General features: G+C 37.5%; 1 protein-coding gene and 1 non-coding gene across 2 annotated transcripts; both read right to left on the bottom strand.

Moving 5' to 3' along the window:
* Positions 1 to 556: 556 nt before the first annotated feature.
* mms19 (MMS19 homolog, cytosolic iron-sulfur assembly component) lies at positions 557 to 15,178 on the bottom strand. The gene is made up of 31 exons (XM_020924200.2): positions 15,080 to 15,178; positions 14,565 to 14,613; positions 13,450 to 13,550; positions 13,278 to 13,363; positions 13,127 to 13,201; positions 12,980 to 13,049; positions 12,258 to 12,386; positions 11,424 to 11,485; positions 9,908 to 9,994; positions 9,762 to 9,836; positions 9,277 to 9,354; positions 8,977 to 9,115; positions 8,362 to 8,516; positions 7,228 to 7,306; positions 7,020 to 7,145; positions 6,869 to 6,950; positions 6,674 to 6,771; positions 5,951 to 6,109; positions 5,326 to 5,481; positions 5,053 to 5,149; positions 4,866 to 4,968; positions 4,711 to 4,779; positions 3,964 to 4,090; positions 3,378 to 3,484; positions 3,245 to 3,301; positions 2,631 to 2,814; positions 2,189 to 2,271; positions 1,942 to 2,106; positions 1,795 to 1,854; positions 1,106 to 1,206; positions 557 to 1,026 (listed from the first exon to the last, which is right to left on the bottom strand). The coding sequence occupies exons 1-31, from the start codon at positions 15,168 to 15,170 to the stop codon at positions 996 to 998; spliced, it is 3,081 nt and encodes a 1,026-aa protein (XP_020779859.1). The 5' UTR covers positions 15,171 to 15,178; the 3' UTR covers positions 557 to 995.
* Positions 9,588 to 9,723, bottom strand: LOC129407957 (small nucleolar RNA SNORA50). The gene has a single exon (XR_008631792.1). It is a non-coding gene; the product is annotated as a small nucleolar RNA SNORA50 (small nucleolar RNA).
* Positions 15,179 to 15,652: the final 474 nt, after the last annotated feature.

Here is a 15,652-nt window from a genome sequence, read left to right as displayed (position 1 = left end):
CTTTACAGACTATCAGGCACTGTGAAGTCAGGATCCTGTGTATTTCACACATCTTAAGGACTAAGCTGAATCTGTACTGGCCAAAATGAGAAACAAAAGTGAGAGGAGCTGTGCTCCTGTGGCTTTTCAGTAAAATCATTCTTTCATAGTCTGGTTTTCTTTACCTTTGTTACAGCCTAACCACATTTTTATGAATAAGTCTTGGTGATGTCACATCATTGTGACATTTCTGTACAGAATGAATAAGGTTTATTGTGGCACTTGAACAGAAGCCATCAGGCTCTTGGTGAAGCAATTACACTAGGTGGATGCGAGGTGAGACTAGGTTTCATTGCCTGCCAGTTTAAACCACAAGGTTTCCTTTGTGGCACTCAATGCTTAAACAAGCGAACCCTCGTCTGTTATGACTGTGAAGGCCTCATGACTGACACATGACAGTACATTAAACAGAGACAGAAGGTTTAGATTAAAGTATTTAATGGAATCTTTAGTTTGATATCAAACTTGTCTTCATTCCTTGGCAGCAGCTGTTTGAGGGTTGAGAACAGCCTCAGGATTTGATATAATATGGCAACAATATTTATTTTAGTTGGTGAAAACAAAACAATCAAGTATTTCATGTGGACATAACACATGTACACATACAAATACACTGAAATGAGAGGATATGTCTTGTTATGGTTAACAGAGAACAAGTGCATAAACTGCATACATGTGGATACTTTAAATTACTACACGTCAGTTTGCTTTAACATAAAAAGGTTGAGCATTTCTTCAAAAACAAAACATATACATTAATGGTTATAAAATCTCAATATGGTTATTCAACTATGCTATTAATGCATGTGCTGATTTTAAAGATTCGATTTTTGTGCGTTCATAAAAATATCAGCAGTTACATGACATTCAGGAGGCCAAAACGTGTTAAAAAAAGAGAATGACATCAGAAAGTACATTGGACTAGTTGTCAAGTAAAAATACTGCCAGGGAAACAATCACCTTCCTCCAGGACTTCCCAAAAGAAACCTAGGAAGAAATACCATATTGTTAGACACACTGTAGTAGTAGTAATAGTAGTCAGTGTTGAATAGTCATTGATGCGTACCATTCCCCTCTGGCCCGTACGGCTTCACTTCGCACCAGCCTCTTCTTGTCATCCAGCGGTTTGGCTAAAGCCCGCAGGACCCGAGCTCGAAATGGCAGTATCTATATTATACAGCATACAGACAAAAATTTCATACAGACATTTACAAATAAGATCTGCAGTGCGTGTTTTAAAGTAGACATTAGAATTTACTTTAACATAAAATGCCTGTAAGGAAAGTAAAAACTAAAACAACACTAAAAACAAACTAAACGTGAAAATATGAACTCTTATTTAAAGGTGCTCTAAGGTGTCTACTTGTTTCCATGAAGATGTTATTATTTTGCCTGGAATGTTCCACAGTATGGAATAAAAACATTATTGCTGAAAAACACCTCAAAATCCTTGCATTTGTAATATAAGCAGGGTCCCCTCTCTACAGATGTGACTTGTACCTTGGTCTGATGGCATCACCGCTTTAGATTAGTTTAATGTTGTGGAACATTCTAAAGCAAACCAGTGATCTGGTAGGCAGTGGATCCTCTCATCAGTGATTTCACCGTAAAAATGCTCTAAGACTTAACATTTTATCTTAACTTGTGACAAAAGTTTAGCTCTAGTACACCCCTCTGGATTTTTTCATAGTAGTCCCACTAAAATACTGTTGATCACATTTTTGAAAGATGGACTAGCTAGAAAAATGGTTTTACCTCATGTGCAGGAAAGTGAGACAGAGCATGGATGCATCTCAGAGATCCTATTCTTACAACCTGCAGGAGAGTGAAATAAAACAATAGTGAAACTAGTACCAACTAAATACAGTTACATTTACACTAGAATCAGGACCATAAACTGACCATGGCTGGGCTGGACGTGAGGGCCAGGAGCCTGCTCACCAAAGCCTCCAGCTGCTGGATGAGAGCTGGGGGAGGGTCCACCAGCACAGGCTCCAGGCAGGACAGAGTGGACAACTGGACACTCAGGTCTGGACAGGACAGGGCCTCCAGCAAAAGGGACAGGAGCTGGAACAAGACAGAAGACATTTTAAAATCCATGGCACCATGTAAGAGTAATACTAATACATATATATAAAACGGTACTCACTGCTGGTAGTTCAGTCACTTGCACTTGCTTCGGCAGTTTGTTGACGATATTTGACAGAGCCTTTAGGTAGTTTGGCTTCCTTTCTGAAACAGGCATTACATTTTTGTCAAAATAGTTAATCAAAACCAGCTACAGTACAATGACAAATTAAAGCTTTTTAAACATTTTAAAAAAGTGAATAGTAGTAAAGAAATTGCGAATTAAAAGTGTAAGAAGTGACACTGTGGCACCATATACAGGTTAGCTGCAGAATGAAGTTACCAATGTTAAAAGTAATAGCACTGCCTTCAGTATAATAGAAGAAATAGAATAGAAGTTGAACAAGCATTTTCAAACAAAGGGTTGGTAGAGGCAAAAATAAAGAGCATCTAGTCACTGCACTTCACTTCAATATAAACTCAAATTCAGTGTATTTTTATTTCAGATTTTGTCTGTACTGTACCTGTGGCTGCATGGAAGCCCTGGACCAGTTTGCTTGAATTCTCACTGAAAAAGCGCTGTCGGTACATGATGCGTACGTCTGCGTGACAAGCTCTATTTAGGACGTCAGTGGAGTCGCTCATGAGGAGAGAAAAGCCGTCTGCTGCCAGTGAACCCAATTCTGCATCATCAAGCAGAGAGAAGAGCTACAAAAACACAAGCAAAATCAATGAATACTTAATAAATGATTACAAATACCACTTATTACTACCCACTGTACTATACTACCTACTAATATTGTTCTTCAAAGTACATTAAAGCGGCTGTATCAATTTTTTTTCACATAAGTAAGTATAATTTGTTTTGTCCCAGTACAGATATATAAGAGCAGTTCTTGCAGGAAGTACATAGAGCTCTCATTTTGGTCTAATCTAATTATAGAGCTTTTTTACTGTCCACAAAACAGGAAGGAAGGTTGGTGTGTTGTTAGCATGTTAGTTGCTGGCCTCTGAAATTTGTGAAACAGGCCTATCATTGCGGTAAAATGTGAGCAATAACTTTGGACCACTGCAAACTGATTAAAATGAACTCACTGTTTTTAAGACAGTAAAAATCAGGTACAGCTTGTCTATTTACCTTGTCCGTCAGAGCTGTCGACAGGGGGTGGTATCGAAGAAGAAGAGCCTTAGCAACCTGTTGGCATGGAAACTATATTGATGATGCTAGTTCAGGATAATGATGAAATGGTAATATTAAGATAATGTCTTACCCAGATCATGAGAGTGAAGGCTTGAGTGTGCACAGTGGAGATGGGAGAGTCCAGCTCAGAGCACACCCTCTTCACTGTCCTCTGTATGAGCCTGTCCAGAGCTTCACCTGAGGAAAATAACCACATGATTTTAGATAAAGACAAACAAACTTTAAATGCTACCTAAGACTACATTTTGAACATGTAACAGTTCCCTAAATTAACTTGACATAATCTAAAATGTGTTAATAGACAAATCCTCCAGCTTCTAATTAAAATGGGTTCGAAGTGCTGCACTGTGGTCGCCTACTGCTCATGATGTGGTATTCAAGAATTGGTCAAATGCAGAAGACAAAGTTACCTGGTGCACATTACTCTAAGTCTACAGCAATTATAGCAATTAACGATAAAGAAAATTATATTTAGCTTTTAAAATGGTCAAAAGTACTCAATATGGTGCCTATATTTATATTCAAAAACCTAAAATCCTTGAATAAGTAAGTACAACAGACTACTAACAATAGTCAAAAAGGCAGATTTGTTTTATCTTATTGATTCAACCTGTTTTAGATCAATTATCTGATAATGAGTCTAGACCCAGACTGACCCAGTGACCTCTTGTTGACCAGGCCTGCGAAGCACTTAGCCGCTGATGTGTAGGACAGAGTGTGGGAGGAGCTACAGCTCAGCTCCTCCAGTGCGAACAGGAGATCATCCAACTGTGGGACTTCAACCTGCATGAAACAGAACACAAGATGATTTATTTACTTACATACACATATTCAAACTCTTGCTGGGTTTCCATGCTTCTTGGACATTACACTGACATACATTCATTTTCTGGAAATTGAGCCTAACCTTACTACTTGCCTAATCTTAATCTCTATCTCTATCTCTATTTTAACCCATATGTTAAGGAGGCTGTACCAGATTTTTCCAATGTAGTTTAACAATATTAGTTTCACCCTAGATGTATTGTACAAGAATGGTCGAAATGAGGATGCTATGTTTTGTCTGCATCTAATTATAGAGAGTTTCAACATGCTAGTTGCTTTTGGCTTTACTGAGATGGAAAATCTCTAGCCTCTGAAAGTTAGGAAAGTGAGGAATAATTTTGGACCACTGCATACCATTTAATAATAATAAACTAGTCTTGATGTTTTAAGATAAAACACCATTCACTTTAAACCATGCTGCTGATCTAATGATAATAAAGAATTTACAATGATGGGGGACCTGCTTTTTGTTCCCATAATTAGGCAGTTCCCCATCATGTCAATGTGTGTACAAGTGTTGGTCCCTACAGTGTGATAAATATGCACCCACACAACTTGAAAAAGGAAGCAATACTTACAGTACGTGGTAAAGAGCACACACAAGCCATGAGCAGACAAACCATCTGGGACTGTCTCCAACAGTCGCCCTGGAAACGGTCAAAAAGATAACATCATAAGGATGACTTCACTTCAGATTACAGCGGGTCACTGTAGAATTGCATCATAAACAAACCTTAAGAAGTTGAATATTTGATGGAAATGAATTGTCTGGCAAAAAGGAGATGTTGCCATTTAGAAAGAGAGACACTGCTTTAGATGCAGTTTCTTCTGCCAACCTGGATGTAGAGAACAGGCAGAGAGGTGTTATAAATGAGAGTGTAAGAGTCATTTCTACTGTGATAAACTGAAATATGACTGACTTGGGCTGCAGTTTAGAACAGGATGTACCAATGACTAGGACCATAGCAGACAGAACACTCTCCTCCACCAAAGGACTGGGTCTGGGTGCATCTTCACCTAAAAATAACAAATAGTTTTGGAATGTAAATAAGCTGCTATTATTATTTCCTTACTTTTAGGTGATTTGAGTAGGATTCTTTAGTTCCTGATTCAGAGGAAGTATAACATGTCCATGCAGTATTAACTGCTAGCACATAATATTACCCTTAATATGTCAGAAGTAGTAGACTCACCCTGAAGAGCAGCCTGTAGTGTCAGAGACAGCAGGCGCGGGATAATGATGTCATGAAAACAGTGCCCGGTCTCCTCTGTGTCCTGAACTTGCTCTGCTATCCTCTGTAGACTCCGGCATGCCAACACCACATCCTCGATGGTGAAGGGGACACTACCTAAACAAACAAACAAACAAACAAACAGAAACCATTTCCATCAAAGTAGATTTTGCATAATACATTCAAAGATACATTGTGTAACTTTCTGGTGGAGGGTTCGTCAAACTCTTTTCTCCATGGAAATGTTATTCCTTTGTCTGGAATGTTTCACAGTATGGTATTAAACCTTTCCATCTTCATGGAGACTAAGCCAGACCAAGTAAGTAGACCAAGCAAGAATGGCTATTTTTTAAGTATTATTGAGCTATAAAACCACCTGTAATTGAATACATGTAAGGTAGTTCTGTTTATTTCTATAGCACATCTATAGCAGTAAGACATTAAAGTGGATTACTGTGGAATATTCCAGGCAGAGTGGTGACATATCCATAAAAACAAGCAAGTGACAGACCCCTAACAAAAACGTTACATAGTGCCTTTAAAATCAGTACAATTTTATATATATTTTTGTGAATGGTTCAAGTACCTGTGTGTGCAGCCGAGATGAGCTCTAGGAGGACAGGCGTGCTCTGTTGGACCACACTGGGCTGAGAGGAGACTGAGGCCAGAGCCGTCAAACACCGCTGACGGACGGTTTGATGAGAGGGGCGTTTAGCTGCTTCTAAACTGTTTTCATCCATCGGTACTGTATACGAAAATAGAATACAATACAAACCGCACTTATGAAATCTACTTTTTTTTCCACTATGAAATTCAGACAAAACCAAGCGCAAGTAAGTTCAATACTGTTAATCTGATGTTTTAAGGTTCGCTGTGTAAGTTCTGGTGAAGGGTCTGCCACCTGTGTCTCTCCATGGAGATGTCGTTGCTTTGCCTGGAATGTATGTCAAATCTCTAGAGGCGACCCACCCAAGTAAGTAATGTTTAATGCTATACTGTGGAACATTCCAGGCCAAGCAATAACATGTCCATAGGGATAAACAAGTGTCAGTTTATCAATAACATACATAGTGCACGTTCTTGATTACAAAAACACTGGATATGATGTTGAAGTTGTTTGTTATAATTTTATGATTTTGTGCTTATTATCCAATCAGAGCCACATGAGACTCTCATTGAAATTGCCAGTCTCAAGAGAAACTTTGTATGTGTCTTCTATCTGCAGGTAAAGGCATTGACAACTCAGGTTCAGTTGTGGTTATAGTTCTTTTTTTTTTTACTTTTTATAATACTAACATGCATGTCTTACCTGCAAATGCTTCAATCCTCAGTCGTGGAATCATTTTAGAGATGAACTGTTCTGGATGTAATACTGCTAAAGCCCCAATGCATTCTACTACAGCAAGGCTTGACAGAAAAACATATCAGATTCAAAATTGTATAGATCACAATAAAAAAAAAAAAAAAAAATTAAATTTTAAAAATTAGGACTAGGCAACAATACCACACTCTCTCGTCTTCCTCCGTTAGTAACAGTTTGGTCAGATGATCCACGGCCAGTTCTATATCGGATTCTTCCAATAGACCTAGGAAACAAAAATGGATGTTTAACACAAAAAATGCACACCAAAACATTAAAAGTGGAACTATCTTACCTTGTTGTTGAGTCAGTGAAGTGAGCACTTGCGTGGCTGTGATCTGTAGACTGTCATTGGTTTCACTGAGGGCAGAGAAGACTATGCTACACAATGAAGAACGGTACTCTGATAAAGCATTGTCCTCTACAGGGAGAAGAAGGAGACATATTAAGCTTCTTTTTTTTTCTTGTCTTGCTAATTTTTCATTATTTTATTGTGCACTTACCATTTTCTGGTGTGTTGACTAATTTCACAGACTGAACAAATTTCTGAACCACTTCTAGTAATGTCCGCCGGTGCGAGCACTGTAAAATAAGAGAAATGTAGTAACCAGTAATACACACTGCAAGTGTGTAATCTAAAGTTATAGTTGTTGAATTACCTGGATAGAATAATACTACTGTTATTTAAAGCCTGCCACAGACATTTTTTATCCAGTTTGCTTTTCTCCGACATTGGGGAGGCGTAATGTGACTTTGAGGCTTGATTAAAGGATTAATTCACATACAAAGATCCAAAGTGAGTTGCTTTACAGTAGACAGGAAAGAGCTGACACAAGGTGCACTCACAGCTTTTATTTTGTGGTGTGTGGTCTCTTCACTGCAATGCAGTCTTTATGCTCGGAGGATTTTAAGATTTTAAATCGCGTATGATACACCTCATCTCTGTGGTCTGCACTTTGTGTCTCACGTTTAAAACTCTTTAAGACTGCAAAATTCTGTAGTGTTTAGCGAGCTTAAGAGGGTGAATCCAAACTTAACGCCACTTCTTAGGATCAAAACTTAAACTTTTAAGCACCTTAGCTGTTCACTTTCTGATTTGGTCTCATTCTGCCTTCTGACCATTCACTGTTTTTTGAAAATACAATTGCCACTTAAACTATTTTGCTCCCTGAATCTATTTTAGTTTCAAAGGCAAAGAAATACACTTTTGAGTATAACTTCAAATGAGGCATGCAGAATATCATAATCAATTTAAAATTTAAGTTGGCACAAATACATAAAGGAAAAACAGAAATTATTTTTTGGTAAAAGAATGCCCTCTGCAGAAACAAAGTATCTTATCTCTTTATGGCAAAATGAATTAAGAGCTTTACCAACATTTTCTGAAAAGCATTAGAAGGTTTTTTACTAATTTAACAATTCATAATTCAGACTTCTAATTTTTATATCCCTGGATGTGTTTCAGATGTGCTCTATGAACTGAATCCTGATCACAAAATCTAAATCACAATTGCAAAACTTGTCAGAAGAATTGCAATTACATTTTTTTTAATCATACAGCCCTACTCAAACCTCCCAGATGTTTTATGACATGCAAAACACTTTACTGTATTACATCTGAATATTGATCTCAGTACCTGTGTCCTGGTGTTGTACTGCTCGATGAGGCTGGGCATGACGGAGGCTGTAATGATGTGACTGGCCCTGATGGAGGCACTACAGGCTGCCTGCAGCAGCTTGGCACTAGGCCAGACCAGCTTCAGGTCTGGTTCACTCAGATGGTGCTTACAGTCTGCAACAGCATCACATTCAGGTGATGAGGGAGAGCAACAGACACGTTTCACATGCAACACTTTGGACTGACTTGGTATGAAATTTGACTTTTTTACTATTATTATAAATGTAGATGATGCATACGACAGGTCTACAGCCAAAACTTGTCTAAACACAAAAGATAGATTAGACAAAAATAATTAATCACAACACCTTAATTTTTGTTTAAACTTCCAGAAAGTCCCTTCGTTGAGAGTAAACTGTCCCTGCATTTTGGAGGGAATTTTACGTTGAAGACAGAGGTAGATGAATTCCATATTTTTGTACTTTTCTTTTCAACATTTATTTCCACAAAATTGCACTAACTGATATAACTATGATAAATATTCACCAAGTAATGATTAGAAAACCTGCAGCTTGAAAAGCTGTCGCATGCACTTTATATTTTTGTTATGTGTCAGTGGTAGTATGTGTGTCACCTTTTATAACCAGGTTGAGGAAGTTGCTGAGATAGTCTTCAGAGTCAGAGCTGAGGACGGAGCGAGAGACACAGGAAGTGAGTGCGGTGAGAGCGGAGAGACCTGCAGACTCGACCTTCTCACTGGAGGTCTGAAACACCTGCAAAGGCACAACATATGAAGCTTTGTTCTTCAATAGAAACAATACAGCGAGTACTAGGCCTGTCATGATAACACATTTGGTGTGCATTGGCCTTAAATTGTTTTAGTTGTACGGGTTCATTTTAGTAGAGGTGAAATCAATAATCAAGTCAAACTGACCTCTCTACGAATGGATGTCCACAGCCCCTCTAGGAACTCTGCTAAGTCTTTATGCTCATACTGAGAGACACAGGCAGCCTGTACAACACAATTAACAATTAGAAAATGAAGAGAGGTTTAAACACAATTTTCCACTAATAGTAGCAGTTTTCCTCACAGGTTTATACAACAATGATGCACAAACAATCCTTATATCCCATATATTTGGGCGAAATATGTCTTGACCCAGTACAAATATACTGTATAAGTGGGTCTTGAGATCAATAGGGGCCACAGTGGTCTCCTCTCCTCTCGCTCTGGAAACACTGACAGGTTGTGGCTTGTATTTAAAAGAGCAGTCTGGTGTTGTTCCAGAATGCTCCAGTTATGAACAGTCCTTTGCTGTAGCACAGCAGCTTGGCCTCAGAGGTCACAGAGGTACACCAAAGAGGTTCAAAGGCAGTGCAGAGAGATGACAGATGTCCAGTTATAATCAGATCTCTCACCAGAGTTTGTAAGGAGTCCAACTTGGCACTTTGTACATCAGAGTCCACTTTCTCAATGATGAGTGGTAACAGGAACTGCAACACAAGTCATGCAGTAAAATTAGAAAACAGGACAGCACTATAAATGAAAATTAATATAATAATACCTCTGCAAACTTTGGTGTCCCAGTCAGGATTGATCTCAATGCCAAGATGAGTTCTTCTTTGGTGATACCATGGGGGTCATTGGGTGGCTACCGTAGGGGGGGAGAAAAAAAGTTGATTACTTTTTACCTTTTTACATAAACACTGTTCCTGTCAAATAAATGAAATAAAAAAAAGATCTGTTATGACAATAATTAAATTTTTCTCTCTACGGTTATTAATTATATAGGAAGTAATGTATTCAATTCAATGAGTATGTACAGGAAACACTAACATTTCACAGATTTAAAATAGTTAGTTAGTGCTATTAACTCATTTCTGTGAAATAGTGAGACTAGCAGGTATGGGTGGGGGATATTAATAAACATGATCATCTCGATACTAAGAGTCAGACAATGTTTTAATGTTTTAACAACCAGGAATGTGATAAAATCTGTCTGTAAACATTTTCAGGTTCAAGTATCTCATAAAAGATGAATGGATCAGTGACGTAGTATTTAAATGTTGAATGTTGAATGTGGAAATGTGGAGTGTGATATTTTAAAATTAAAGACTGCACGGTTTGACTGTAAATGAGTGGATATTTGAAGTATTCTAACAATTGTTTGTTAACCTGCCTGGGGACTGCAGATGGAAACTAGCTTTAGCTCAGTTTGGTGTAAACAATCTCTTCCTTTTTGAGATAAATGCGTTTACAAATGGTCCCTGTTGAATGAACTAAACTAAATAAACTAAACTAACAACAAAAGTGCATAAATACCACATTATACTCTGGAATATTACACTAGTTATTTATGTTTATTTCATTTTAATTCAGATAGTTTCTATGTTGTTTTAAATGGTTTTAATTAAAAGGTGCCCTGTGTTACTTTTCTGATGGAATGTTCCACAGTATGGCATTACATTTATGTGTTTCTACGAAGACAGTAGGTGACACCACAGGGCCAACTTACATGTCAAATCTATGGAGAGGCAAGCCCATCAGTAAGAACGCAGAAACAAAGTTTTTAGGTCAAAAGAAAAATAAATAAGTAAATAAAAACATTACTGAGTAAACATTCAATGGCATACTGGGACATTCCAGAAAAAAAACCCCAATAACATCTCCATGGAGACACGCTGGTGGCAGACTCTCCACCAGAAAAGTTACACATTGCACCTTTAAAGACTATATACTATTCAATTTATGAATTTTCACTAGAAGAACAATAGCAGTATTATAAATTTTTCAATACATTGCCTATTTCTACAAGCAAGTTATTTAAGACCTACTAAATTTGAAACAGCCCATGTAAAACCCACTCATATTCTTATTATGACTAACTGACATGAGCGACTAAAACAATCACACAACCTTTGACCCCTGTGACGCTGCCGAGGGAAACGTGCAGCGCCGACACAAACAGATTTCAGGTTATTGTTTCCTATGTGGGTCGTCTGAGGTCACAGGAAGTCTGCTAAATCTCCGCGTTTTCATCAACTCCCCGTCCAACAGCAGCTGAGTAAACATGGACTTACAGGGCTGAAGTCGATGGGGAAATAACACGATGTCACTTCGAACAGCTCCTCAGCAAATTTACCTGAGGAAAAGTGAATATAGAAATGTTGAAAATGACCAGAAGAGAGGCAATTGTAGTTGATTTTTGATAAATATCTAAGTGGGATTGTGACAAACATTGTGATTGCGATTAAATGTTTTATCTTTTAACAGTTGTAATCTGTTCAAAGTGCACAATTTATTTCACTGTGCAGGAGCATTAATATTTGAGAGAAGACTGAAATATCAATTCATAATTTAATATAAGTATCACATTTATTTCAGAATATGTTTGTAAAGGTCTAAACTACAAGGTTACTCTTTGCTAACTGCATCCATTCAAACTGTGAGTTTGATTCAATTGCATATTCATCTTGTCGCCAAAGGTGATGGTAGCAATGGGAGATATAATGGTTCCAATATCAGTATTAGTGATATCAGAGGTTTTTCACAGGTGTTGTTATTGGTATTTTTAGAAACTGCTCCAACCTTCGTGTGCCCATGTGTGATTCTCAGCTTCAGTGCATCAGCTTTGTCTTTTTGAAGATTCATGAGTAAGAATGGAAATAGAAGAGGAATTAGGCTAAAAATATAGCTGTATGTTTAAATAATTGTGCAATACATGATTTCAAATATCCCACATAAATAAATTTTGTTCTACTTTTATAAAAAAATTATAAAGTTAATTTGGAAACTTTAACCAAAATTTACTGTTTAGAGTAACTAGCAAGACCCACACATTTTGTTATCAGTCACAGCAGATATTGGTATCAGCAAAACAGCTGGTATTGATGGTGAATGTTAGGGGATGATACCTAGGTCATAGCCTTGGTAGATGATGTTGCTAGCAATCTGGAAGGCGAGCAGCAGGTTGCGAGGGTCCCGCTCTCCATCCATGGACTGGACAAAGCCAAAGACAAAGTCGGCGCCTAAACTCTTCAGTTCTGTGGAGGAAACGTCATGGAAAAGACTGAATTATTAAAAATATATTGATGAAGCAACTTAAAAGGGTTCTGTTTTGCTTTATATTGGTATTTATGTTTTATAACTTAAAATGTTCACATAACTTAAGAGGATCAGCCACTTTATTGTCTCCATAGAGATGTAATTACTTTAACTAGAATGCTCCACTGTATGGCATTAAACTAAACTTATCGATCTACATCCTCATGGCCAGGTTACAGGTCATTTCTGTGGAGAGGAGACATTTTTCAAGGTATTTCTGTGGCATAAATGTGATTAAACAAATGCATAATAAATAATGTTTAATGCCATACTGTGGAATATTCCAAGCAATGTCATAACATCTTCACCAAAAGCAAAAAAGCTGCTTAGTGCACCTTTACAGTTATATATATATATAATATACAGAAAAAGGTATATTTGCTTCCCATTTTTACTTTCCATGGATTCAATTAGTGAAGGAGAGAGAGAGTCAGAGAGAGACAGAGTGAAGGAATTAAGTCCTAAATTGATTAAAATTAGTCAGGTAAACTGTCAAATGTGAGTATTTCTGACAAAATAGTATGAGACTTACCCGCCTCCCTGGTCTCCATCAGGTTGAGTAGCATATTGTAAACACATGCTCTCTCTGCCAGCATCAGAGACTGTGGATAAAAAATATCATTCAGGATCACAGAAATACATAAATATAAATATTTTTTATTATTATTCATTGTTTTACCTGAACATGAACATCTTGAAATAGAGACCTCAGCATGGACACAGCTGAGCCAGGAGGCAAAACTGTACATTTTGTCTAGAAAAAAGATGGAGAAAATATTTTAATATTGGAGATGTGTACCATTATAAGTTTCCCACTAGACAGAACTTACCAGAGCTTTGAGCCCTTGTAAGACAGGAGGTGTGACGACATAATGGTCCTTTAGTCGGTTTTCATAGAAGGCAATAAGAACTTCAACTATAAATAAAAGAATGCAAGAAAAATATTGAAATACATTTTTTATTATTTATTATTTTACAAACACTGTAGAAAAAATTATGTACCTTCTTTCTCAGTGAGACTTCCAGAACATTCATTTAAGACTTCAGAGAGCAGCTGTACTCCTCTGGCTCGAGTGTGGGGCTGGGAGCTGGTCAGACTTAAGCTACAACATAGCATTTGTACAATATTAATACATAACATTAATAAAACACAAATGTCAAATATGTTAGGTTTATCGTTTTTCTCTTGGCAAATGACCCACAAAGGCAATAAAAGGTTCATTACTTTTTGTGTGTATTAATTCCTATTGTTCTACTGGGACAGCTATAATTAGATTGTTTTCCTATATAATTACATAACTTGACTGACATGATCCCTCCTGGAGTATTTCAAACACTTAAGGGAATTAGGGATAGGGAATTATCTTGTGAGATTTTTAGCCATGTGTTTACATTTGCCACAAAAAGGGGTTTAAAGGGCTTTGCTGAGTTACATCTCCTGGGAAGCTGTAGTTCCAAAAAGCAGTGGAACAATGACAGCAAAAATATTAAATAGAAATTGAGGAGGCCAAAATTGTCAAGAGAGTCTGGCTGCTAACTTTCACCCAGCATTACCTTGACCCCTCTACCAGGGTGCACCTCCACTGACATGTCCGACACCATTTTTCATTAGTTTACTTTTTTAAATAACTTGATTACACTTTTTTATCCGTTGTTACACTAAAGGTTATGAAGGTGATAAAGCTCATTTCAAATGTCTGGGTAAGATAAGGCACAAATCTGTAATGGTTACGGTAAACAAAAGGGTTTGCATTTTAATGAAAAACAATGTTTGGTTCCATCTAAAACAGTAGTTAGGAACTCACAAACTTTGACTGTCTTTTGGCATGGTTGCCGTTTGATTTTAGGAACCTGTGGATGGAGGTAAGTCACATGAGGGTCCTCTTGACAGAGGTCTGCAAACTGCGTCCTCTGGGTGGTGATCCGCAGCCAGACCGGTCTCAAAATTGTGAACAGAACTGCACAATCTGTCCATAAATTATATCAAAATCTCATCTTGTCTCATTCTTGTAGATCCAATCTTAAGTCATGTGTCATCCTATCCCTACTACGAACATAATGCAATTCTAATTTGTAAAAATTTTGCTAGGACAAGTCCTGAACTTTTTAATACTTACCCCAGTGCCTCCACCAGCTGCAGAACTGTGAACTGTCCATCTTTGACAGCTGGAACAAAGCAACTTATTATTACTTTCATGTAAGAGCTCAATACAATAAGTGACAATGTATGGCCAGACTTTGTTCTCCAGTTAATGACACATTTGTAGCATCAGCCAGGGTCAAAGGTACAGAGTTCACTGACAAGATGCTTACAAAATATTAGCCACAAGTCAACCACAGATACTCCTGTAAGCACACTAAATAAGCATTAACAGTGCAAACGCTTTAACTGACAACACTGCAAACAAAGGTATACGTTCTGATTTATCTCACACGATGTTTAAAAGGTGTATAATAGTGAACAATAATCACATACAGACGTAGCATGCGGTCACACACCACACAGGATGTTGGGGCGCTAAGGTTAGCTTGTGTAGCATCCTTCCGAGAGCGCTACAACTTCATCGGCGTTATTTTATAATATGCCACGAAGGAGAAATGATCACAAAATAGTCTGACGTGAGTGTGCTACCTGCTGCGGCGTCCTTGGCCTTGCTGTCTACCAATCCAGACACAAACTCCTCCACCAAACCCAGCACCACTGCACTGTCCGCTGCCATCATGCCTTCGGGAGCATGGGAGGCAGTACGCATGCGCAAAAAGTTAGCCAAATCGATAACGAAAAAATGTAAAGTAAAACTTTTTTTATAACAGCGTTGTCACACAAGTTTATATTCAACCAGTGTTATGTTACAGCTAAAACTTGAAAAAACATTTAGTTTTTTGTTTTGTTTTTTTATTGCGTTGCCTTCATGTACTGTCGGAATTCTATTAATTAACAGTTTGTAAATTAACATACTTCATTAAACAAATTAAATATGGCCATATAGCTTGTAATAACATTTTGAATCTTGTTACATTATCCGTGTTTTATTGGTTTATTGCAACGAAGAACACTTTGCAAATTATCGCACTTTATTAAACTAAGTAATATAACTAAATATAACAAAATAGGTTTTGTGATATATTATAATTTCCTGGAATGCGTTGCATTTATCCGGGTTTTAATAGTTTTTATTGCTTTATTTAACACCCAATACAGAAT

The sequence above is a fragment of the Boleophthalmus pectinirostris genome, unplaced genomic scaffold (genome assembly GCF_026225935.1).
Source record: "Boleophthalmus pectinirostris isolate CB_2022bp ecotype Guang Dong unplaced genomic scaffold, ASM2622593v1 HiC_scaffold_14, whole genome shotgun sequence".
NCBI lineage: Eukaryota > Metazoa > Chordata > Actinopteri > Gobiiformes > Gobiidae > Boleophthalmus > Boleophthalmus pectinirostris.
The sequence above is the reverse complement of the archived record's forward strand: the minus strand, read 5'-3'. Positions and strand labels throughout refer to the sequence as shown.

Excerpts from the sequence above, each read along its gene's own strand:
- mms19 (XM_020924200.2), bottom strand. The coding sequence starts at position 15,170 with ATGATGGCAGCGGACAGTGCAGTGGTGCTGGGTTTGGTGGAGGAGTTT. Across the intron at positions 14,614-15,079 it reads GGCCAAGGACGCCGCAGCAG|CTGTCAAAGATGGACAGTTC; the intron begins GTAGCACACTCA and ends GCTTTGTTCCAG. Across the intron at positions 9,355-9,761 it reads TGGACTCCTTACAAACTCTG|GCTGCCTGTGTCTCTCAGTA; the intron begins GTGAGAGATCTG and ends TGTGTTGTACAG.